This window comes from Heliangelus exortis, chromosome 6 (assembly GCF_036169615.1).
Source record: "Heliangelus exortis chromosome 6, bHelExo1.hap1, whole genome shotgun sequence".
Classification (NCBI taxonomy): Eukaryota; Metazoa; Chordata; class Aves; order Apodiformes; family Trochilidae; genus Heliangelus; species Heliangelus exortis.
Window position 1 is genome coordinate 24142800 of NC_092427.1, and position 24766 is coordinate 24167565.

The following is a 24766-nucleotide window of genomic DNA, read 5'->3' on the forward strand; positions in this document are numbered from 1 at the left end:
TTGATAGCCGAATTTCTCCTTCTAGTCCTCCGAAAAAGAGAGCATGTGACTGATATCCATCTTTGTATTTCTTTCTAGATGTTCCTAGTGAACCCAAGAATGCACGTATTACCAAGGTCAATAAGGACTGTATTTTTGTTGCCTGGGATAGACCAGATAGTGACGGAGGCAGTCCGATCACCGGTTATCTCATTGAGCGCAAAGAAAGGAACAGTTTACTGTGGGTGAAAGCTAATGACACATCTGTGCGCTCCACAGAATACCCGTGTGTGGGGCTCATTGAAGGTCTTGAGTATGCTTTCAGAATTTATGCTCTGAACAGAGCTGGAGCAAGTAAACCTAGCAAACCAACTGAGTTTGTCACAGCAAGAGCACCAGTTGGTAAGCCAAACATACCAATAATTTGCAACAGACTACTGCTTTTATGGTCATTTTCAATCTATCTGCAACTATTTATGATATTCAGCTTGCCCTTATGTTTATATTTTCATATTTACCACTTTACTGACTGAACTATGTGGGCATGTGTAAATAAGATACAGCATTATTGAAGCAACTTTTAATGTTAGTTTTTAGGAAAAACATAATATAACATGATCTTATTTTCTTTAGATCCCCCTGGAAAACCTGAAGTTATTGATGTCACTAAGAGTACTGTATCACTGGTATGGACAAGACCAAAGCATGATGGTGGTAGCAAACTTATTGGCTACTTTGTTGAAGCTTGCAAATTACCTGGTGATAAGTGGGTTCGGTGCAATACAACTCCACATCAGATACCCCTAGAAGAGTACACTGCTACTGATTTGGAAGAAAATGCTCAATATCAATTTAGAGCAATTGCCAAGACAGCAGTTAACATTAGCCGACCTTCAGAACCTTCTGATCCAGTGACCATTCATCCAGAAAATGGTAAGAAATGTGAAAGCATTTGAGAACTATAATAAGAATGTGCACATATTGAACTGAGACTCATGTAAAGGATGAGGTGTTTATCTCTTAGTAGACTGATTAACTCTTGGGATGTTTACTTTCAGTTCCCCCCAGAATAGAGTTGGATCTGTCTATGCAGTCACAGCTGACAGTAAAGGCTGGAACTAATGTGCGTCTCGAGGCAAATGTATATGGCAAACCAATACCAGCAATCACCTGGAAGAAAGAAGGAGAAGTTTTAAAGCCATCTGAAGGTGTAAAGATTACCACTAAGAGAAATCTTTCTACAGTTGAGTTGTTCAGTGTTAACAGGAAGCAAACAGGAGATTATACAATTACTGCTGAAAATGCAAGTGGATCAAAGTCAGCAACCATTAGGCTTAAAGTACTTGGTAAGATAAAGACTGATAATAAATACTGTTATCTTTAAATGATATAGCAAGAGACAGATCTATAACAATGTGATTTTAATTCTTCTAGATAAGCCTGGTCCACCAGCCTCTGTTAAAATCAAACATATGTATGCGGATCGTGCTATGCTTTCTTGGGAGCCTCCTTTGGAAGATGGAGGTTCAGAAATTACTAACTACATTGTAGACAAGCGTGAAACAAGCAGACCAAACTGGGCCCAGGTCAGTGCCAATGTACCCATTACAAGCTGCACAGTGGAGAAACTAATTGAAGGACATGAGTATCAGTTCCGCATATGTGCTGAAAACAAGTACGGTGTTGGAGACCCTATCTTCACTGAACCAGCAGTTGCTAAGAATCCATATGGTAAGTGCTTTATTGGATAGCTTCATTAGTCACTGGAGTTTTTTCTGTATACTTATGAATGTGAACATAACTTTCAAATAAATCTTCACAGATGTACCCGGACCTTGTGATCCACCAGTAATTAGCAATGTAACAAAAGACTTCATGACTGTTAGCTGGAAGCCACCAGCTAGTGATGGTGGATCCCCAATAACTGGTTATATACTTGAGAAGCGTGAAACTAAGGCTCTCAACTGGACAAAAGTCAACAGAAAGCCTGTAATTGAAAGAACTGTTAAGGCTACTGGACTCCAAGAAGGAACAGAATATGAGTTCAGGGTGACAGCATTGAATAAGGCTGGACCTGGCAAGCCTAGCGCACCATCTAAAGCAGTGTATGCTCGTGATCCTCAATGTAAGTTAAAAGCCTCAGATGTTTTGCATGGTTATTTCCAAATACTTTTGTACAGCATTTGGTACAATAACTTTATGTTATTTTTATTCTCAGATCCTCCTGGCCCTCCTGCTTTCCCAAAAGTGATTGATACTACTCGTAATTCAATAAGCCTGTCATGGAGCAAGCCAGCATATGATGGAGGAAGCCCTATTATTGGTTATCTGGTGGAATCAAAGAGAGCTGACTCAGACAACTGGGTCAGATGCAATCTACCCAAGAACTTACAGGCTACTCAATTTGTGGTAACAGGACTGATAGAAGATACAGAGTACCAGTTCCGCATTTATGCTGTCAATAAGATTGGATACAGTGACCCAAGCGATGTTCCTGATAAACACACTGCCAAAGACATCTTAAGTATGTTCACTGAAAACAAATTACCTTGCTGACTTTTGCTTTAGTTCAGGGGGTGGGTTCCAAAGAGAGGGTTTGTCACAGATCACAGAAGCAGATTAATTTGGAATGTGTTGTTACTCCAGAAAGGTAGACTAAAAGGGGATAATTTGAAAGAGAACAGGGCAGTTAGGGGATTAAGTAGAATGTGACTACTTTTTTAATTTGTATGCCAGACACTCTTCTGTCTTCTATTTTGTTTCTCCAAAACATTTTTATTTCGCTAATCTAAAATTAGACTTTGCAGATCTCTTATCTATTACCAAAACTTGCAGTCTTCTTCATGTCTTCTAAATAATTTGAAGCCAAGATCACTTTTCTAAGCATCTTTGTCACACACTATTTAATTGTTTGAAACCATGCTGGCTTCCTCATCACTTTTGCTGTATGTACAAAAGAAATGCTTCATCGAACTTCCTTGTTTCAACATAAGCAGTACAGTCCAGGAGGCTTAGAGCCCTAGTGGAACTAGGATACTTCTTCACATGACAAGTAATGTAAATGATAGAGAAGGCAGAACAAAAAGGACGTGAAATCAGTGCAAAAAATGCCAAGTTTTCAAATGATCTTGAAATGGTGGTCAGGACATTAACTCACTAACATTATCATGGGCATGATAGCAAGTAGGTTAATCTAGTGAAATGCCAGTAAAGAGGGATTTCTTGTCACAGTGTTAGTCTTAAAGATAACGTTTTAATTGCATGGGGTTTTTTTTCTGTTTAACACAGTTCCTCCTGAAGGTGAACTTGATGCAGAACTGAGGAAAGTTCTTGTGTTGCGTGCTGGAGTAACAATGAGACTTTATGTGCCAGTAAGAGGACGTCCACCTCCAAAGATTACATGGTCTAAAGTGGGTGCCAACCTAAGAGATAGACAAGGATTAGACATCAAGTCAACTGATTTTGATACCTTCCTGCGCTGTGAAAATGTTAACAAATATGATGCTGGAAAATATGTCCTCAGTCTGGAGAACAGCTGTGGCAAAAAGGAATACACCATTATTGTAAAAGTACTTGGTAAGTGTCAGGGTTTTCCCTATTGAAATATATTTGTTGACTCTAAAAGGAAACTTTTTCTAATTTTGTTTGATTACTAAATCAAACATGGGGTTGTTGTGTTTATCTAGATACTCCAGGCCCACCAATTAACCTGTCTGTAAAGGAAGCATCTAAGGATTCTGCTTTCATTACATGGGAACCACCACTAATAGATGGTGGCAGTCCAATTAAAAATTATGTCGTTGAGAAGCGTGATGCAGAAAGAAAGTCATGGTCCACAGTAACAACAGAATGTCCAAAGACAAGCTACAGGATAACTAACTTAGAAGAAGGCAAATCTTACTTCTTCAGGGTTTTTGCAGAAAATGAATATGGTATTGGTGACCCCTGTGAAACTCGTGAGGCTGTTAAAGCTTCTGGTAAGAAAAATCAATCTATTTCACCTCTTTTGGTATTCAAATAATTTCTTTTTTTTTTTTTTTTTTTAAGTTTGAATGGACAATTACTATGGGGTTTTGTTCTTTTTTTTTTTTTTTTGCTTCTAGAAACACCTGGGCCAGTTGTGGATCTAAAAGCTTCAGCTGTAACAAAATCATCATGCAGTTTAGTATGGAAAAAACCTATCAGTGATGGTGGAAGCCGTATTTTTTCATATGTTGTTGAAGTCCTGATTGGTGAAGATAAATGGCAAGAAGTGATGCAGGCAAAGAACCTCCACTTTTCCATGAGAGACCTAACAGAAGGACAAGAATACACTTTCAGAGTGAGAGCTCAAAATGAAGCTGGATATGGAACTCCAAGAGAAATCACAATTGTGGCGAGAGATGATGTTGGTAAGAAGCAACTTAAGATAATTAATGTTCCACTTACCCAAATTACATTTATTTTATGCTTACTCTCACAACTGTGCATACATGCAAATCAAATGCCTTTAGAACAGTATCTTAATTTTATCACAGAGATTATGCATAGCTGAATAATTGGGGTTTTTTTGTTTTATAGTGGCACCTGAACTTGATTTAAGAGATCTGCCTGATTTGTGCTATACTGCTAAAGAGGGTAGCAATTTCCGTCTTAAGATCCCAATTAAAGGCAAGCCTGTCCCAGCTGTGACTTGGAAGAAAGGTGAAGACCAGGCACTTACTGAGAGTGGAAGAGTTGCATTTGAATCTACAGCAGTTAACACCACACTTATAGTACATGACTGCCAGAAAGCTGATGCTGGAAAATACACAATAACTCTGAAGAATGTTGCTGGCAGCAGGGAAGGCATTATTTCTGTGAAAGTTGTTGGGAAACCCGGCATACCAACAGGTCCGGTGAAATTTGAAGAAGTCACAGCGGATGCCATAACCTTGAAGTGGGGCCCTCCAAAAGATGATGGTGGTTCAGAAATCACTAACTATGTCCTAGAGAAGAGAGATAACATACACAATAAGTGGGTGACTTGTGCTTCTGCAGTCCAGAAAACCACATTTAGAGTTACAAGACTTCATGAAGGAAATGAATATACATTCAGAATCAGGGCTGAAAATAAATATGGAGTAGGTGAAGGGCTTAAATCTGACCCTGTCATTGCAAAACATCCATTTGGTAAGTATGCATTCTAATTTTCAAAACTGAACAATATTTTATGGGTGATATCTATTTTAATGTTACTGCACTTTCAAAATATTGTTTAGATGTGCCAGATGCTCCTCCACCTCCCAACATTGTTGATGTTCGGCATGAATCTGTATCTTTAACTTGGACCGATCCTAGAAGAACCGGAGGCTCACCAATCACAGGTATTATCTCCCTAGTATTTCAGTTAGTAGTTCTCTCTCTTTATCAACTGATAAAAGTATCGGGATTTTATGCTTTAAACTAAGTGATTGATTGATTGATTGATTGATTGATTTCACTACTTTATTTCCTTTTCTTTCTCTATTTCTTTTCTTCATTTGAAATCTAAGATAAAATACTAACTTGAAAGTCAGGAAAAGAGTAACTGAGAAACAGTATTTTTTCACAGAGCCAAAACATCGAAAGAAAGAAAACCAAACTCACCTATATATTACATTACTTGAGTCTATAAAACTAGCAATTTGCATTTACAAACATGTAGTTTCTACAGTTACATACATCTGTACATCAACAACCAATTCTTAATCTGTTTTTTATGGCTTCTTTTGCATGATGCCTATGTCACTTGCCATACAGGAAACATCATGTTTCACAATGCTATGAGAATTGAAGAGTTCTAGAAAAAACCTCCTGTTTTCATCTCACCTTTTATATTCTAGGTTATCACATTGAAGTCAAAGAAAGAAATAGTCTCCTGTGGAAGAGAGCAAATACAACACCAATAAGAATGAAAGATTTCAGAGTGACAGGATTAACTGAAGGTCTGGAATATGAATTTAGAGTAATGGCAATCAATATGGCTGGAGTAGGTAAACCAAGTCTGCCATCTGAACCAGTTGTGGCACTTGATCCTATTGGTAAGTTATCAGGAGAATAAAAAGGAAAATCCTGAAATAGGAAATAACTATTGCTCGACAACTATTTATTATTTTTTCTTCCAGATCCCCCTGGAAAACCTGAAGTTATCAATGTAACTAGAAACTCAGTAACACTCATTTGGACAGAACCAAAATATGATGGTGGACATAAGTTAACTGGTTATATTGTTGAAAAACGTGATTTACCAAAAAAGACTTGGACAAAAGCTAATCACGTGAATGTTCCAGACTGTGCATTTACTGTAACTGACCTCATTGAAGGCTCCAAATATGAATTCAGAGTCAGAGCAAAGAACACTGCTGGAGCGATCAGTCCTCCATCTGAATCGACAGGAACTATAATATGCAAGGATGAGTATGGTATGTAGACAGCATTAAAAATGTAGACTTTTTTTGAATAGTTAATGGAATTCCCCCTCCCACTATATTATTTTTATAACAATCGGGCGCGTTTGTTTCTTTGTTTTGACAGAGGCACCAACCATCGTTCTTGATCCTACTTTGAAAGAAGGTTTAACAGTAAAAGCAGGAGAAACCATTACATTGTCTGCTATTAGTGTCCGTGGCAAACCACCTCCAACTTCAGCATGGTCAAAAGCTGGAAAAGATTTTAGACCTTCAGAGCTTGTGCACATTGAAACCACACCAACTTCTTCTACTCTAACTGTCAAATATGCATCCCGAAAAGATTCTGGAGAATACACAATCACTGCAACCAACCCTTTTGGCACTAAGCAGGAGAGTGTACATGTGAAAGTTTTAGATGTTCCAGGACCTCCAGGGCCTATTGAGATCAGCAATGTGTCAGCAGAAAAAGCAACCCTTATGTGGTCACCTCCTGCAGAAGATGGTGGATCACCAGTCAAATCGTATGTTCTTGAAAAGAGAGAAACTAGCCGACTGCTCTGGACATTGGTTGCTGAAAATATTGAAAGCTGTAGGCACGTTGTTAGCAAGCTCATTCAAGGAAATGAGTATGTTTTCCGTGTCTCAGCAGTAAATCAGTACGGCAAGGGTGAACCAGTACAATCAGAACCAGTTAAAATGGTGGATAGATTTGGTATGTAGAACAAGCTAAAAAGTTCTAGTGTGTTTTTATTGATCTCTGAAGACTTGATTTTTGTTTAAATGTACTTTTTTCTTCCTTATCAGGTCCCCCAGGCCCTCCTGGAAAACCAGAAGTAACAAATGTGACTAAAAATACTGTCACAGTTACCTGGAAAAGGCCAGTAGATGATGGTGGAAGTGAAATCACAGGTTACTATGTGGAGCGGAGAGAAAAGAAAGGTTTAAGATGGGTCAGAGCAACTAAGAAACCAGTTTCAGATCTTAGAGCCAAAGTAACTGGTCTCCTGGAAGGAAATGAATATGAATTCCGTGTCAGTGCAGAAAACAGAGCAGGAGTTGGACCACCAAGTGATGCTTCAAAACCAGTCTTATGCAAAGATGTTGCATGTTAGTATCAGGCCCTTTTGTTCTTTTTTGAGAGTGTATGGGATGGGCAGGAAGCACATTCAGACAAAGTAAGAATGACTTCCTCCTTAATGTAATGTTTTGCCTTTTTCTTATTTTTTCAGACCCACCAGGTCCACCTGCAAATCCCAGAGTGACTGATACTACAAAGACAAGTGCATCTTTAGCCTGGGGCAAGCCTCACTATGACGGTGGTCTTGACATCACTGGCTATATAGTAGAGCATCAAAAGGAAGGAGAAGAAGAATGGATAAAAGACACAACAGGGACTGCTTTAAGGATCACTCAGTTTGTTGTTGCACATCTGCAGACAGGAGCCAAATACAATTTCAGAATCTCTGCCATGAATGCTGCTGGTGTTGGTGAACCAGCAATAATTCCAAGCGTGGAAATCAAAGACAGGGAAGAGATTCCTGACTTTGAATTAGATGCTGAGCTAAGAAGAACGCTTGTTGTTAGAGCTGGATTAACTATTCGGATTTTCGTGCCAATTAAAGGACGTCCAACTCCAGAAATTACATGGACAAAAGATGATGTTTCACTCAAAGGACGTGCCAGTATTGAAAATACAGACTCTTTTACACTCTTGATTGTCACGGAGTGCACGAGATATGATGCAGGAAAATATGTAATGACTCTTGAAAATGCTGCTGGGAAGAAGACTGGTTTTGTAAATGTGAAAGTCTTGGATACACCAGGCCCACCAATAAACCTGAAACCTAGAGAAATAACCAAAGACAGCATCACCCTTCAGTGGGATATGCCTCTGATAGATGGCGGTTCACGTATAACAAACTATATTGTCGAGAAACGTGAATCAACTCGAAAAGCATATTCAGCAGTCACAACAAACTGCCAGAAGTGTTCTTTCCGAGTTCCTAATTTGGCTGAGGGATGTGAATATTATTTCAGAGTGTTGGCTGAAAATGAGTATGGTATTGGTGAACCAGCTGAAACTGCAGAACCAATAAGGGCTTCTGAAGCACCATCCCCACCTGAGACCCTTAATATTATGGATGTAACACGGAACTCAGTTAGCCTGGCTTGGCCAAAACCAGAACATGATGGTGGCAGCAAGATCACTGGTTATGTAATTGAAGCACAGAGAAAGGGAACCAACCAGTGGGCACACATCACCACTGTGAAAACACTGGACTGTGTAGTAAAGAATCTAACTGAAAATGAAGAGTATACATTCCAGGTTATGGCAGTTAACAGTGCTGGAAGAAGTGCCCCAAGAGAAAGCAGGCCAGTTATTATCAAGGAACAAACAATGCTACCAGAGTTTGATCTCCGTGGTATCTATCAGAAAACAGTCATTGCCAAAGCTGGTGACAATATCAAGATTGAAATCCCTGTGCTTGGTCGTCCAAGACCTACTGTGACTTGGAAGAAGGAAGACGAGATACTTAAGCAAACACAAAGGGTAAATTACGAAAATACTACAACTGCAACCATACTAACCATCAATGAATGTAAACGAAGTGATAGTGGCCAGTATCCACTCTCAGCAAAAAATATCGTTGGAGAAGTTAGTGAAGTAATCACAGTTCAGGTTCATGACATACCTGGACCTCCTACTGGACCAATCAAATTTGATGAAATTTCATCTGACTTTCTAACATTCTCATGGGAGCCTCCTTTGGATGATGGTGGTGTACCAATAAGTAATTATATTGTAGAAATGCGTCAAACAGACGGTACCACATGGACTGAATTGGCAACCACAGTGATACGCACTACATTTAAAGCCACTCGTCTCACTACAGGAGTTGAGTATCGGTTCCGTGTTAAAGCTCAAAACAGATATGGAATTGGTCCAGCCATTACTTCAGAGTCCATAGTTGCCAACTACCCATTTAAGGTACCTGGGCCTCCTGGCACTCCTCAGGTGATTGCAGTCACCAAAGAAACCATGACCATTAGCTGGAATGAGCCAGTTACTGATGGTGGAAGCCCAATTCTGGGATATCATGTTGAAAGAAAAGAACGAAATGGCATTCTTTGGCAGACTGTAACTAAAATGCCAGTATCAGGAAATATCTTTAAATCAACTGGACTTACTGATGGCATTGCATATGAATTCCGTGTTATAGCAGAAAATCTGGCTGGGAAGAGTAAGCCAAGCAAGCCATCTGAGCCTGTGTTTGCCCTAGACCAAATAGATCCACCTGGGAAGCCAGTACCTCTGAACATTACAAGACATGCAGTTACACTGAAGTGGACTAAACCAGAATATAATGGAGGTTTTAAGATAACTGGCTATACTGTTGAAAAAAGAGACCTTCCTAATGGTCGTTGGCTGAAGGCTAATTTCAGCAATATACTAGAAACTGAATTCACTGTAAGTGGTTTGACAGAAGATGCTGCCTATGAATTCCGTGTGATCGCTAGAAATGCTGGTGGGGCTGTTAGTCAGCCTTCTGAGCCTTCAGATGCAATAACTTGCACAGATGACATTGAAGCTCCAAGGATAAGTGTGGATGCTAAATACAAAGACACCTTAGTGCTGAAAGCAGGTGAAGTTTTCAGACTTGAAGCTGATGTTTCAGGCCGCCCTCCACCAACTATGACGTGGACAAAAGGAGAGAAAGAACTTGAAGACACAGCAAAATTAGAAATAAAAATAGCAGACTTCTCTACCATTCTTATCAATAAAGATTCTTCAAGAAGAGATGGCGGTGCCTATACACTTACTGCAACAAATCCTGGTGGCTTTGCCAAACACATCTTCAATGTTAAAGTTCTCGATAGGCCTGGTCCCCCAGAAGGGCCTTTGGCTGTGTCCGAAGTCACTGCAGAAAAATGTGTGCTGTCATGGCTTCCTCCACTGGATGATGGAGGAGCAAAGATTGACCATTATGTGGTTGAAAAACGTGAGACTAGTAGGTTGGCATGGACAGCCGTAGCCACAGAAGTTCCATTAACTAAAGTGAAGGTTACCAAGCTGCTTAAGGGTAATGAGTATGTGTTCCGTGTTATGGCTGTTAACAAATACGGAGTTGGTGAGCCTCTAGAATCAGAGCCCATTCTTGCAGTAAATCCATATGTACCACCTGATCCACCTAAAACACCTGAAGTTACAGCAATTACAAAAGATTCTATGGTAGTCTGTTGGGGCCATCCTGAATCTGATGGTGGGAGCCCAATAACTAACTATATTGTGGAACGTCGAGACAGAGCTGGTCTGCGGTGGGTGAAATGTAACAAACGTGTTGTTACTGACTTACGTTATAAAGTGTCTGGACTGACAGAAGGTCATGAATATGAATACAGAGTCATGGCTGAAAATGCTGCTGGAATCAGTGAGCCAAGCCCAACCAGTCCATTCTATAAAGCTTGTGATACTGTATTTAAGCCTGGTCCCCCAGGTAATCCTCGTGTTTTGGATAGCAGCAAGTCCTCAATTACAATAGCATGGAACAAACCAATATATGATGGTGGCTCAGAGATCACAGGTTACATGGTTGAGATTGCACTACCTGAAGAAGATGAGTGGAAGATTGTAACTCCTCCAGCTGGTCTAAAGGCCACTTCTTTTACCATCACTGGCCTGAAAGAAAATCAAGAGTATAAAATACGGATATTTGCTATGAACTCTGAAGGTCTTGGAGAACCTGCTCTTGTTCCTGGTACTCCAAAAGCTGAAGAAAGAATGATACCTCCAGAGATTGAACTTGATGCAGAACTACGCAAAGTTGTCACTATTAGAGCCTGCTGTACTCTAAGGCTCTTTGTCCCAATTAAAGGAAGACCAGCACCTGAAGTAAAATGGACAAGAGAACATGGGGAATCTTTGGATAGAGCAAGCATCGAGTCAACAAGCTCTTATACTCTACTTATTGTTGAAAATGTAAATAGATTTGATAGTGGGAAATACGTACTGACAATTGAAAACAGCTCAGGTAGCAAGTCAGCATTTGTGAATGTCAGAGTTCTTGATACCCCAGGGGCACCTCAAGATTTGAAAATAAAAGAAGTTACAAAATCATCAGTTACACTCACATGGGAGCCTCCTCTCATAGATGGTGGCTCTAAAATAAAAAATTACATTGTTGAAAAGCGTGAATCAACAAGAAAAGCTTATTCAACTGTTAATGCAAATTGCCACAAGACCAGCTGGAAAGTTGATTCACTGCAAGAAGGCTGCAACTACTACTTCAGAGTCCTAGCTGAAAATGAGTATGGAGTAGGCCTTCCAGTTGAAACTTCAGAATCCATAAAAGTATCAGAAAGACCACTTCCTCCAGGGAAAATAACTTTGTTGGATGTGACAAGAAATAGTGTATCCTTATCCTGGGAAAAGCCTGAACATGATGGTGGTAGCAGAATTCTAGGCTACATTGTAGAAATGCAAAGCAAAGGCAGTGAAAAGTGGTCAACTTGTGCTACAGTAAAAGTTACTGAGGCCACTGTCACAGGATTGATCCAAGGTGAAGAATACACCTTCCGTGTTTCAGCTCAGAATGAGAAAGGTATCAGCGATCCTCGCCATCTGGCTGTACCAGTTGTTGCAAAAGATCTTGTGATTCCACCAGCTTTCAAACTGCTCTTTACCACTTTCAGTGTTCTAGCAGGAGAGGACTTAAAGGTTGATGTTCCTTTCATTGGTCGACCCAAACCAGCAGTGTCTTGGCATAAAGATAATGTGGCGTTGAAGCAGACTACAAGAATAAATGCAGAAAGCTCAGAAAATAACACAGTGTTAACAATAAAAGAAGCATGCAAAGACGATGTGGGGCCATACTTAGTTAAACTTACAAACTCTGCAGGTGAAGCTGCTGAGACTCTAAATATTGTTGTCCTTGACAAACCAGGGCCTCCAACTGGACCAGTAAAAGTAGATGAAGTAACATCAGATAGTATTATCATTTCCTGGGAACCACCCAAGTATGATGGTGGTAGCTCTATCAATAACTACATCGTGGAAAAAAGAGACACTTCCACCACAACTTGGCAGATTGTGTCAGCTACTGTTGCAAGAACAACTATAAAAGCGTGTCGATTAAAGACTGGCTGTGAGTATCAGTTCAGAATTGCAGCTGAGAACAGATATGGGAAAAGTACTTACCTCACTTCAGAACCAATCGTAGCCCAATACCCATTTAAAGTTCCTGGTCCACCTGGAACACCTTTTGTAACAAATGTCTCAAAAGACAGCATGGTGGTACAATGGAATGAACCAGTCAATGATGGTGGTAGCAAGATTATTGGATATCACTTGGAGCGCAAAGAAAGAAACAGCATTCTATGGGCTAAGCTGAATAAAACACCTATTCCAGATACCAAATTTAAGACAACTGGGCTTGATGAAGGTCTTGAGTATGAGTTCAGAGTTTATGCAGAAAACATAGTGGGCATTGGAAAGGCAAGTCGAGCATCTGAATGCTATGCTGCACATGACCCGTGTGACCCTCCAAGTCGTCCAGAACCTGTAATTGTCACAAGAAGCTCAGTAACACTTCAGTGGAAGAAACCTGTATATGATGGAGGAAGTAAGATCACAGGCTACGTTGTTGAAAAGAAGGAGCTACCTGATGGTCGTTGGATGAAAGCAAGCTTTACTAATATCATTGATACCCAGTTTGAAGTAACTGGCCTAGTTGAAAACCAGAGGTACGAGTTTCGCGTTATAGCACGCAATGCTGCTGGTATTTTCAGTGAACCATCTGAAAGCTCAGGGGCAATTACAGCAAGAGATGAAGTAGAACCACCTCATATAAGTATGGATCCAAAATACAGAGACACAATCGTAGTGCATGCTGGTGAGTCATTCAGGCTTGATGCTGATGTTCATGGCAAGCCAATACCTTCCATTCAGTGGTTAAAAGGAGATCGTGAGCTGACAAACACTGCTCGTATGGAAATAAAAAGTACCGACTTTGCAACAAGCCTCAGTGTGAAGGAAGCCATTAGAGTTGACAGTGGTCAGTATGTACTGCTGGCAAAGAATGTTGCTGGTGAAAAGAAAGTTCCTGTTAACGTCAAAGTTCTTGATAGACCTGGACCACCAGAAGGACCTGTTGAGATTACAGGTGTTACCGCTGAAAAATGCGTGCTTTCATGGAAGCCTCCACTACAAGATGGTGGTAGCGATATTTCTCACTACGTTGTAGAAAAAAGGGAAACTAGTCGCTTGGTGTGGACAATCATTGATTCGAACATACAAACCCTGAATTGCAAAGTTACAAAACTTTTAGAAGGAAATGAATATGTTTTCCGCATCATGGCAGTAAATAAATATGGCGTTGGTGAACCTCTTGAGTCTGAACCAGTACTCGCAAAGAACCCATTTGTAGTGCCACTTCCACCAAAGGCACCAGAAGTCACAGCCATTACCAAGGATTCTATGATAGTTGTATGGGAAAGGCCAGCCTCAGATGGTGGTAGTGAAATCCTTGGCTACGTCCTTGAAAAACGAGATAAGGAAGGCATTCGCTGGACAAGATGTAACAAAAACTTGATAAGTGAACTGCGATACAGAGTGACTGGGCTTATAGAACATCATGATTATGAGTACAGAGTTTCAGCTGAAAATGCTGCTGGTCTTAGTGAACCAAGCCCACCTTCCACTTACTACAAAGCATGTGATCCTATCTACAAGCCAGGTCCACCCAATAATCCTAAAGTTGTGGATGTTACAAGATCTTCAGTTTTCCTTTCATGGGGTAAACCAATCTATGATGGTGGCTCCGAAATTCAGGGATACATTGTGGAAAAATGTGACGTGAGTGATGGTGAATGGGCAATTTGTACCCCTCCAACTGGAATTAAGAATACTCACATGGAAGTAGAAAAGCTAGTGGAAAAACATGAATACAATTTCCGCATATGTGCTGTTAATAAAGCAGGAGTTGGAGATCATGCAGATGTTCCTGGTCCTGTTATTGTGGAAGAAAAGATGGAGGCACCAGACCTTGACCTTGATATGGAATTAAGGAAAATTGTAAATGTGAGAGCAGGAGGTTCCTTAAGACTGTTTGTTCCCATCAGAGGTCGTCCAACACCTGAAGTAAAATGGGGTAAAATGGATGGTGATATCAGAGAGGCAGCTATTATTGATACCACTAGCAGCTTTACTTCCCTTGTTCTAGACAATGTCAACAGATTTGATACTGGAAAGTATACTCTGACTTTAGAAAACAGCAGTGGAACAAAGTCTGCCTTTGTCAGTGTAAGAGTACTGGATACCCCAAGTGCACCTGTTAATTTGAACATCAAGGAAATCACAAAAGATTCTGTTTCACTTTCATGGGAGCCTCCTCTCTTGGATGGTGGAGCAAAAATAAAGAATTACATTATTGAAAAGCGTGAAGCAACAAGAAAGGCATATGCAGCTGTTGTAACAAATTGCCACAAGACTTCATGGAAAGTAGATCAGCTTCAGGAGGGCTGCTATTACTTCTTCAGAATCTCTGCTGAGAATGAATATGGAATTGGCCTCCCTGCAGAAACCAGCGACCCAATTAAAGTTGCTGAAGTTCCACAGGCTCCAGGGAAAATAACAGTGGATGATGTAACGAGAAACAGTGTCTCACTAAGCTGGGCTAAACCTGAACATGATGGTGGCAGCAAAATCATACAATACATTGTTGAAATGCAAGCCAAGGGTAGCGAGAAATGGTCAGAGTGTGCTCGTGTAAAAACACTTGAGGCAGTTATTACTAACCTAACTCAAGGGGAAGAGTATCTTTTTAGAGTAATGGCTGTTAATGAAAGGGGTAAGAGTGATCCTCGAGCACTTGCTGTTCCAGTAGTTGCCAAGGACCTGGTGATTGAACCTGATGTGAGACCTGCTTTTCACAGTTATAGTATCCAAGTGGGACAAGATCTGAAAGTAGAAGTACCAATTGCAGGTCGACCTAAACCAACCGTTACCTGGGTAAAAGATGGCCAGCCATTAAAGCAGACAACACGAGTCAATGTTAGTGATTCGACTGATCTCACTATATTAAATATCAAGGAAACTAGCAAGGAGGACAGTGGCACTTATGAAATCACTGTGGCTAATGTTGTTGGGCAAAAGTCTGCCTCTGTTGAAATTATAACTCTAGACAAACCTGACCCTCCAGTAGGCCCTGTGAAGTTTGATGAAATAAGTGCAGAAAGTATTACCCTATCATGGAATCCCCCAGCATACACAGGTGGCTGCCAGATCACCAACTATATTGTTCACAAGAGAGATACCACAACCACTGTATGGGAAACAGTTTCAGCTACTGTTGCAAGAACAACACTGAAGGTGACTAAACTGAAGACTGGCTCAGAATACCAGTTCAGAATATTTGCTGAGAATAGGTATGGCCAGAGCTTTGCATTGGATTCTGCACCAGTTGTAGCACAGTACCCCTACAAGGAACCGGGACCTCCTGGTACACCATTTGTGACAATGGTTGCAAAAGACTCAATGGTCGTACAGTGGCATGAACCAATAAATGATGGTGGCAGTAGAGTGCTGGGCTACCATCTTGAGAGAAAGGAGAAAAACAGCATTTTATGGACTAAAGTGAATAAGACTGTTATTCAGGACACAACTTTTAAGACAATTAACCTTGAAGAAGGAATTGAATATGAGTTTCGAGTTTCTGCAGAAAATATTGTTGGTATAGGCAAAACAAGTAAAGTTTCTGAGTGCTATGTAGCTCGTGACCCATGTGATCCTCCAGGTCGCCCAGAAGCTATAATAATAAAAAGAAGCTCTATTACTCTACAGTGGAGTAAACCAGAATATGATGGTGGAAGTAAGATTACTGGTTATATTGTAGAGAAACGTGACTTACCAGATGGTCGCTGGATGAAAGCTAGCTTCACAAATATCATTGAAACTCAGTTCACAGTAACAGGTCTTACTGAGGACCAAAGATATGAATTTAGAGTAATTGCAAAGAATGCTGCGGGTGCAATAAGCAAACCTTCCGACAGTACAGGACCAATAACAGCAAGGGATGAAGTTGAAATTCCTCGAATTTCAATGGATCCAAAGTACAGAGAAACAATTATTGTAAATGCTGGTGAAACATTCAGACTTGAGGCTGATGTTCATGGAAAGCCACTACCAACCATAAAGTGGTACAAAGGAGATAAAGAGCTTGAGGAAACTGCTAGATGTGAAATAAAGAACACAGATTTCAGCACATTGATAACTGTAAAAGATGCTATTCGAGTTGATGGAGGACAGTACATTTTAGAAGCTTCTAATGTTGCAGGAACAAAGACAGTACCAGTAAATGTAAAAGTCCTGGACAGGCCAGGACCACCAGAGGGCCCTGTCCAAGTGACCGGAGTTACAGCTGAAAGATGTTCATTGGCATGGGGTCCTCCTCTTCATGATGGTGGCAGTGATATTTCTCATTACATTGTAGAGAAGAGAGAAACTAGTCGCCTAGCATGGACTGTTGTTTCTTCAGAGGTTTTACCTACAATGCTGAAAGTAACAAAACTCTTGGAAGGAAATGAGTATGTTTTCCGTATTATGGCAGTTAACAAATATGGAGTAGGCGAACCACTGGAATCCGTGCCAGTAATGGCGAAAAATCCATTTGTGGTTCCTGGGCCACCGAAGGCCTTGGAAATTACCAACATCACAAAGGATTCTATGACTGTCTGCTGGACCCGGCCAGACAGTGATGGAGGTAGTGAAATCATAGGTTATATTGTAGAAAAGAGAGACCGAGCAGGCATCAGGTGGATAAAATGCAATAAACGCCGAATTACAGATTTGAGATTAAGAGTTACAGGATTAACAGAGGATCATGAATATGAATTCAGAGTTTCTGCTGAAAATTCTGCTGGAATAGGTGAACCAAGCCAAGTTTCTCCTTACTTTAAAGCTTGTGACCCTATGTTCAAACCTGGCCCACCTACAAATGTCCATGTTGTGGATACCACAAAATGTTCAGTTACTCTTGGTTGGAGTAAACCTATTTATGATGGTGGTTGTGAAATCCAGGGATACATTGTTGAAATCTGTAAAGAAGATGAAGATGAATGGTCACTTGTTACTCCACAAACAGGTATTCGTGCCACTCGATTTGAAATCAAAAAGCTTATTGAACATCAAGAATATAAACTACGAGTGTGTGCCCTCAACAAGATTGGTGTAGGAGAGTCTGCATCAGTTCCTGGTACTATTAAACCAGAAGACAAACTTGAAGCTCCAGAACTTGATATTGATTCAGAACTAAGGAAAGGAATAGTGGTTAGAGCTGGTGGATCTGCTAGAATTCACATACCATTCAGGGGACGACCGACACCTGACATCATGTGGTCTCGAGAAGAAGGTGAATTCACAGAAAAAGTTCAGATTGAAAAAGGCATAAACTACACACAACTTTCAATTGACAACTGTGATAGAAATGATGCTGGAAAGTACATTCTGAAATTGGAGAACAGCAGTGGTTCTAAATCTGCATTTGTTGTAGTAAAAGTCTTGGACACACCAGGACGACCGCAAAACCTAGTGGTAAAAGATATAAAGAAGGATTCTGCTGTACTATCTTGGGAACCACCCATTATTGATGGTGGTGCAAAGGTAAAGAACTATGTAATAGACAAACGTGAATCAACCAGGAAGGCATTTGCAAATGTAAGTGCTAAGTGCGGCAAGACAAGTTTTAAAGTTGAAAATCTTACAGAGGGAGCAATTTATTACTTCAGAGTTATGGCTGAAAATGAATTTGGAATTGGTGTTCCAGCTGAGACGAAGGATGCTGTCAAAGCCTCAGAGCCACCTCTGCCTCCTGGGAAAGTAACACTCACTGATGTGACTCAGAGAAGTGCATCACTTGCATGGGAAAAACCCGAACATGATGGGGGTAGTAGAATTTTGGGATATATTGTTGAAATGCTACCTAAAGGAACAGAAAAATGGAGTGTTGTTAGTGAGACCAAAACATGCAATGCAGTTGTGTCTGGTTTGAGTCCAGGACAGGAATATCAGTTTAATGTGATTGCCTACAATGAAAAAGGGAAAAGTGATCCCAGAGCACTTGGAATTCCTGTGATAGCTAAAGACTTGACAATTGAGCCAAGTTTCAAACTGATGTTTAATACATACAGTGTACAGGCTGGAGAAGATCTGAAGGTAGAAATACCATTTATAGGTAGACCCAAACCCACTATTACTTGGACAAAGGATGAGCAGACACTGAAGCAGACAACCAGATTAAATATTGAGAATACGTCAGCATCAACTATCTTACATATTAAAGAAAGTAGCAAGGAAGACTTTGGTAAATATACAGTAACAGCAACAAACACAGCAGGTACAGCAACAGAGCAGCTGAGCATAATTGTACTAGAAAAACCTGGCCCACCACGAGGGCCTGTCCGCTTTGACGAAGTTAGCTCAGACTTCGTTGTTTTATCATGGGATCCACCTGATTATACTGGTGGCTGTCAGATAAGCAACTATATAGTAGAAAAGCGTGACACAAGCACTACCACATGGACCACTGTGTCAGCAACTGTTGCAAGAACAACTATCAAAGCAACAAGGCTTAAAACAGGTTCTGAATACCAGTTTAGAATTTTTGCTGAAAATAGGTATGGGAAGAGTTCTCATTTGGATTCTAAACCAGTTGTTGTGCAATACCCCTACAAGGTGCCTGGGCCACCTGGAACCCCATTTGTAACCTCAGCTTCCAAGGACCATATGACTGTAGAATGGCATGAACCAGTTAGTGATGGAGGAAGCAAAGTTCTCGGCTACCATCTTGAACGTAAAGATAAAAACAGCATTCTTTGGACAAAACTGAACAAGTCACTAATTGCAGACACCAAATATAAAACAGATGGCCTTGAAGAAGGTCTTGAATATGAGTTCAGAGTCTCTGCTGAAAACATTGTTGGCACTGGCAAAGTCAGCAAAGTATCAGAATTGTATGTTGCCCGAGATCCTTGTGACCCACCTGGCCGTCCAGAAGCCATTGTTGTTACAAGAAATAATATAACACTGCAGTGGAAAAAACCAGAATATGATGGTGGAAGCAAAATAACTGGGTATATTGTAGAAAAGAAAGAACTACCAGATGGTCGCTGGATGAAAGCCAGCTTTACAAATGTGTTGGAAACTGAATTTACAGTAAGTGGTCTTGTTGAAGACCAACGATATGAATTTAGAGTTATTGCAAGAAATGCAGCAGGTTGCTTGAGTGAGCCATCTGAAAGTACAGGGCCCATTACTGCCAGAGATGAAATTGAAGCACCAGGGGCTTCACTGGATCCTAAATACAGAGATGTCATTGTTGTCCATGCTGGAGAAACCTTTGTTCTTGAAGCTGATATCCATGGAAAACCTATTCCTGACATTACATGGTCAAAAGATGGTAAAGACCTTGAAGAAGCAACTGCAAGGATGGAAATTAAATCTACCATTCAGAAAACAACTCTTATTGTCAAAGACTGTATAAGAGTAGATGGAGGTCACTATACTCTCAACCTCAAAAATGTTGGTGGCACAAAATCTATACCAATCACTGTAAAAGTGCTTGACAGGCCAGGACCTCCAGAAGGACCTTTGAATGTTACAGGTGTCACTGCAGAAAAATGCCACTTGTCATGGGCTCCTCCTTCACATGATGGTGGTTCTAGTATCTCACATTATATCATTGAGAAGAGAGAGACAAGCAGGCTTTCATGGACACAAGTAGCAACAGATGTGCAGGCTCTTACCCACAAAGTAACCAGACTCCTTCCTGGCAATGAGTACATTTTCCGTGTAATGGCAGTGAACAAATATGGAACTGGAGAAGCCTTGGAATCAGAGCCAGTTGTGGCTCGTAATCCATACAAACCTCCAGGTCCTCCTTCAACACCTGAAGTTTCAGCAATCACAAAAGATTCTATGGTGGTAACATGGGGTCGCCCAGAAGACAATGGGGGAGCTGAAATTGAAGGTTACATTCTTGAAAAACGAGACAAAGATGGTATTCGGTGGACCAAGTGCAATAAGAAAAGGCTGACAGACTTACGTTTCAGGGTAACAGGTCTTACTGATGGCCATTTCTATGAATTTAGAGTTTCTGCTGAAAATGCTGCAGGGGTAGGGGAACCCAGTGAGCCATCCATTTTCTATCGTGCTTGTGATGTATTATATCCACCAGGACCACCAAGTAATCCAAAGGTTACAGACACTTCCAGGTCATCAGTTTCCCTTGCCTGGAGTAAGCCCATTTATGATGGTGGTGCTGCGGTTAAGGGATACATAGTAGAAGCAAAAGAAGCTGCTGCTGATGAATGGACTACCTGCACCCCACCAACAGGCCTACAAGCAACACAGTTCACTGTAACAAAACTGAAAGAGAACCAGGAATATAACTTCCGCATCTGTGCCATCAACTCAGAAGGAGTAGGAGAGCCTGCTACTATACCTGGTACAGTCATAGCAGCAGACAAGACTGAACCTCCTGAAATTGAACTCGATGCAGATCTCAGAAAAGTAGTCACTGTACGTGCTAGTGGTACATTACGCCTGTTTGTCACCATCAAAGGAAGACCAGAACCTGAAGTTAAATGGGAAAAAGCAGAAGGAACAATTAGTGAGCGAGCTCAGATTGAAGTCACCAGTTCCTATACCATGCTGGTCATTGACAATGTGAATAGATTTGATAGTGGTAGATACAATCTTACTTTAGAAAACAACAGTGGCAAAAAATCAGCTTTTGTTAATGTCAGAGTGCTTGATACACCTAGTGCACCTGTAAACCTCACAATCAGAGAGGTGAAGAAAGATTTTGTAACATTAGCATGGGAACCACCACTTATTGATGGTGGAGCTAAAATTACCAACTATGTAGTTGAAAAACGAGAATCCACAAGAAAGGCATATGCCACAGTTACAAGCAACTGCACAAAGAATTCCTTCAAAATTACTCAGCTGCAAGAAGGATGCAGTTACTACTTCCGTGTTCTAGCTGTAAATGAATATGGGGTTGGCTTACCAGCAGAAACACCTGACCCAATTAAAGTTTCTGAACCACCTTCTCCACCTGCAAAGGTCGTTCTTGTTGATGTGACTCGCAATTCTGCTTCGATTAAATGGGAAAAGCCTGAGACTGATGGTGGTAGTAAAATTACAGGTTATATAGTAGAAATGCAAACTAAAGGTAGTATAAAATGGAGTGCCTGTACACAGGTGAAAACATTAGAGGCGACAGTAACAGGTTTGAGTATGGGAGAAGAGTACAGTTTCAGAGTGATTGCTGTTAATGAAAAAGGAAAAAGTGATCCAAGAGAACTTGGTGTCCCAGTCATTGCAAAGGATATTGAAATCCAGCCATCTGCTGAGCTACTTTTCAACACATTCACTGTGAAAGCAGGAGATGATCTTAAGATTGATGTGCCATTCAGAGGGCGACCTCTTCCAACTGTTACCTGGAAGAAAGATGGGAATCCCTTAAAAGAGACAACCAGGGTGAATGTTCAGACATCAAAGACTTCAACTTCACTGTCCATCAAGGAAGCTTCAAATGAAGATTTAGGACACTATGAATTACATCTTTCAAATACTGCTGGGACAACAACAGCTTCGTTAACTGTAGTTATCCTTGATAAACCAGGACCACCAACTGATGTGCATATTGATGAAGTTAGTTCTGATAGTGTAACTCTGTCTTGGCAACCTCCAGCATATGATGGTGGGTGCCATATTAGCAACTACATTGTGGAGAAGAGAGAAACCACCACAACAACATGGGTCGTAGTATCTGCAGCAGTTGCAAGGACATCAATTAAAGTAGCTAGACTCACAACGGGCTCAGAATATCAGTTCCGTATCTGTGCAGAAAACCGCTATGGAAAAAGCACTTATGCTAATTCTCCTTCTGTTGTGGCAGAATATCCATTTAAGCCTCCAGGACCACCTGGTACTCCTCATGTGGCACATGCAACAAAAGCTTTCATGATTGTAACTTGGCAGGTCCCAGTTAATGATGGAGGCAGTGGAGTACTGGGATATCACTTGGAGTATAAAGAAAGAAGCAGCATTCTTTGGACAAAAGTGAACAAGAGCCTTATACCTGATACACAAATGAAAGTTACAGGTCTTGATGAAGGACTGCTGTATGAATATCGTGTGTATGCTGAAAACATTGCTGGAATAGGCAAATGCAGTAAATCATGTGAACCAGTTGCTGCAAGAGATCCTTGTGATCCTCCTGGTCAGCCAGAAGTTACTAATATTACAAGAACAAGTGTCTCACTCAAATGGACTAAACCAGAATATGATGGTGGAGCTAAAGTAACAGGATATATTATTGAACGCAGAGAGCTACCAGAGGGTCGTTGGCTAAAGTGTAATTTTACTAATGTGCAAGAAACATACTTTGATGTAGGTGGACTTACAGAAGACCAGCGATACGAATTCCATGTGATTGCAAAGAATGCTGCTGGACTCTTCAGTCAGCCATCTGAATCAACTGGACCTGTCACTGTAAAGGATGATATAGAGGCTCCAAGAATTATGATAGATGCCAAATTCAGGGATACTGTGGTTGTGAAAGCTGGAGAAGTGTTTAAAGTCAATGCTGATATTGCAGGACGGCCAATACCAGTGGTTTCATGGACAAAGGATGGCAAGGAGCTTGAAGGCAAAGCTAGAGTTGAAATATCCTCAACAGATTACACTACTGCAATAACAGTTAAAGACTGTATCCGAGGTGATTCAGGGCAGTATGTACTAACATTACAAAATGTTGCAGGAACGAAGTCTTTCACAATTAATTGCAAAGTACTTGATAGACCTGGCCCACCTGCAGGCCCATTAGAAATAAATGGTCTAACTGCTGAAAAATGCCATTTATCATGGGGACCTCCTCAAGAAAATGGTGGTGCAGATATTGATTATTACATTGTAGAAAAACGTGAGACCAGCAGGATTGCATGGACACTATGTGAAGGAGAGCTTAAAACAACCTCCTGTAAAGTGACAAAACTACTGAAGGGTAATGAATATATTTTCAGAGTGATGGGAGTTAACAAATATGGTGTTGGTGAGCCTCTAGAAAGTGTGGCTGTCAAAGCCCTAGACCCATTTACAGTACCAACTCCACCTACATCTTTAGAGATCACCAATGTGAGCAAAGATTCAATAACTTTGTGCTGGGCAAGACCTGAGTCTGATGGAGGCAGTGAGATCTCTGGCTATGTGATTGAAAGGCGTGAGAAAACCAGCCTAAGATGGATTCGTGTAAACAAAAAGCCAGTTTATGATTTAAGAGTGAAATCATCTGGTCTGCGTGAAGGCTGTGAATATGAATTCCGTGTTTACGCAGAAAATGCTGCTGGTCTCAGTCTTCCAAGTGAAACCACACCATTGATTCGAGCAGAAGATCCAATTTTCTTGCCATCTCCTCCATCTAAACCTAAGATTATGGATTCTGCAAGGTCAAATATCACTATAGGGTGGACAAAGCCACTGTTTGATGGAGGTGCTCCAGTGACAGGATACACAGTGGAGTATAAGAAAACTGATGAAACTGACTGGACAACTGCAATTCAAAACTTAAGAGGCACAGAATACACTGTAACTGGACTAGTATCAGGTTCTGAGTACATCTTTAGAGTTAGATCCATTAACAAAATGGGTGTCAGTGAACCAAGTGATGTCTCAGAACCACAGGTGGCAAAAGAAAGAGAAGAAGAACCTGCCTTTGATATTGACAGTGAAATGCGGAAGACTTTAATTGTAAAGTCTGGTGAATCATTCACAATGACTGTTCCTTTCAGAGGCAAACCAGTCCCAAATGTAATGTGGAACAAAGCAGACACTGATCTTCGTACCCGAGCAAGCATTGATACTTCAAGTACTTGCACATCTCTTACAATTGAAAAAGCAACAAGAAATGATTCTGGGAAATATACATTAACATTGCAAAACATCCTGAACACTACTACCTTGACTTTAGTTGTCAAAGTTCTTGATAGTCCTGGCCCACCATCTAATATTGCAGCGAAAGACATAACTAAAGAATCTGCTGTGTTATCCTGGGATGTTCCTGAAAATGATGGTGGAGCTCCTGTAAAGAACTATGTTATTGAAAAACGAGAAGCTAGCAAAAAAGCATGGGTCACTGTGACAAACAACTGTCATCGTCTGTCCTACAAAGTGACTGGCTTGCAAGAAGGTGCCATTTACTACTTCCGGGTTTCTGGAGAAAATGAGTATGGTGTTGGAGTGCCTTCTGAGACCAAGGAGGGAACAAAAATAACAGGTATGTTTCACTAAGAAGAAAATATATTAATACTTAAAACGA

General features: G+C 40.7%; 1 protein-coding gene across 3 annotated transcripts in view; it reads left to right on the forward strand.

The window, feature by feature from the left end:
- Positions 1 to 24766, forward strand: part of TTN (titin) — a 237288-nt gene that overhangs the window by 184622 nt on the left and 27900 nt on the right. For all 3 annotated transcript variants that reach the window (XM_071747224.1, XM_071747225.1, XM_071747226.1), the window contains 16 exons: positions 79 to 381; positions 613 to 912; positions 1038 to 1325; positions 1414 to 1710; positions 1802 to 2104; positions 2198 to 2503; positions 3268 to 3555; positions 3666 to 3956; positions 4083 to 4370; positions 4540 to 5130; positions 5220 to 5324; positions 5823 to 6020; positions 6105 to 6401; positions 6514 to 7101; positions 7194 to 7496; positions 7619 to 24724. In XM_071747224.1, the coding sequence (XP_071603325.1) occupies positions 79 to 381; positions 613 to 912; positions 1038 to 1325; positions 1414 to 1710; positions 1802 to 2104; positions 2198 to 2503; positions 3268 to 3555; positions 3666 to 3956; positions 4083 to 4370; positions 4540 to 5130; positions 5220 to 5324; positions 5823 to 6020; positions 6105 to 6401; positions 6514 to 7101; positions 7194 to 7496; positions 7619 to 24724 (21852 nt within the window). The remainder of the gene's footprint in view (positions 1 to 78; positions 382 to 612; positions 913 to 1037; positions 1326 to 1413; positions 1711 to 1801; positions 2105 to 2197; positions 2504 to 3267; positions 3556 to 3665; positions 3957 to 4082; positions 4371 to 4539; positions 5131 to 5219; positions 5325 to 5822; positions 6021 to 6104; positions 6402 to 6513; positions 7102 to 7193; positions 7497 to 7618; positions 24725 to 24766) is intronic.